A 977-nucleotide genomic window follows, 5' to 3' on the forward strand; every position below is an offset into this window, starting at 1 on the left:
TCATACCAGAGCCGCAATACTTGCGTGCTGTGTACTCCAAAAACAGATATTATTTGTAGTGACTTCATTCGATTCTTTGTACCAAAAGTCTGCAACTGGTAATGATGGTTGGGTCCCTGCGGTACAATCGTGGTACAAATAAGCTCCAATACAGTACTAAAGTTTGTGGGGTCGGATTTTCAAATGTCAATCTGAAAGTCCTAGCGTGTGCAAGGACGACATTCGGGTCATTTTAGAGCGAATTCTCATGAGAGTTTATGAACTTCTCCACTGATATTTGAATACTATACTGTTCTTCCACTGTTGCCGCCTAAACTTGATTTTAGCAAAGACGGTCAGAATTTGAAAAATAGATTTCTGCACTGGAAAATTTCCCGCCTAAAAACTGAACTATTACCATGGCGAGTCGGAACGGGGCGCGGCAGCAGCCTTCGCAGGACGAGGACGAGGAATCAGCGGGGAAGAGGCTCGAAGATGTAGAGAGAGATTTCGAAGCTCTCACGCTAGATAACGTCCTCCAGAGGATCCAAGCTTTGGAGAAAGAGAATCAGCGCCAGAAAGAACAGTATGCGCTTGAGAAAGAACAATCAGACAAGAGGATCCAAGCTTTGGAGAAAGAGAATCAAGCTTTGAGGGCTTCCCAGGAAAAGACAGATATAGTGAACAAGATGAGACTCGGTGTTTTTGACGACCTTTCTTCTGGTAGTGTCGATCTTCCCAGTGCTCCTGCTGTATTGGGCAAAATTACTTGCGTTGCTTTCCAAGAATGTGCACTCGAGAGACTATCTGATCGCTGTGTGGCTGTGAAAGCATCAGCCTATAAAGATGGCAAGAGGGGTAACCCAGGTCCCTCCAACGAGAAAAGATTTGACTTGAAAGGTCGTGAGGTCAAATCATCTGCAATACAAGCTTCGCACTTAATCCCACACAGCTATCTATGTCGGACCGACTGGGCAGCTATTTTGCAGCATACCCTT

At 45.2% G+C, this 977-nt stretch overlaps 1 protein-coding gene across 1 annotated transcript in view; it reads left to right on the top strand.

Annotated features, from left to right (window-relative positions):
• Positions 1–398: 398 nt before the first annotated feature.
• GUITHDRAFT_122908 (hypothetical protein) overlaps positions 399–977 on the top strand; it is a gene marked incomplete at both ends in the record, with an annotated part of 1,745 nt that continues 1,166 nt past the window's right edge. Inside the window, one exon of the mRNA XM_005817808.1 lies at positions 399–882. Coding sequence (XP_005817865.1) covers positions 399–882 — 484 coding nt within the window. The remainder of the gene's footprint in view (positions 883–977) is intronic.

This window comes from Guillardia theta, assembly GCF_000315625.1.
Source record: "Guillardia theta CCMP2712 unplaced genomic scaffold GUITHscaffold_549, whole genome shotgun sequence".
Classification (NCBI taxonomy): Eukaryota; class Cryptophyceae; order Pyrenomonadales; family Geminigeraceae; genus Guillardia; species Guillardia theta.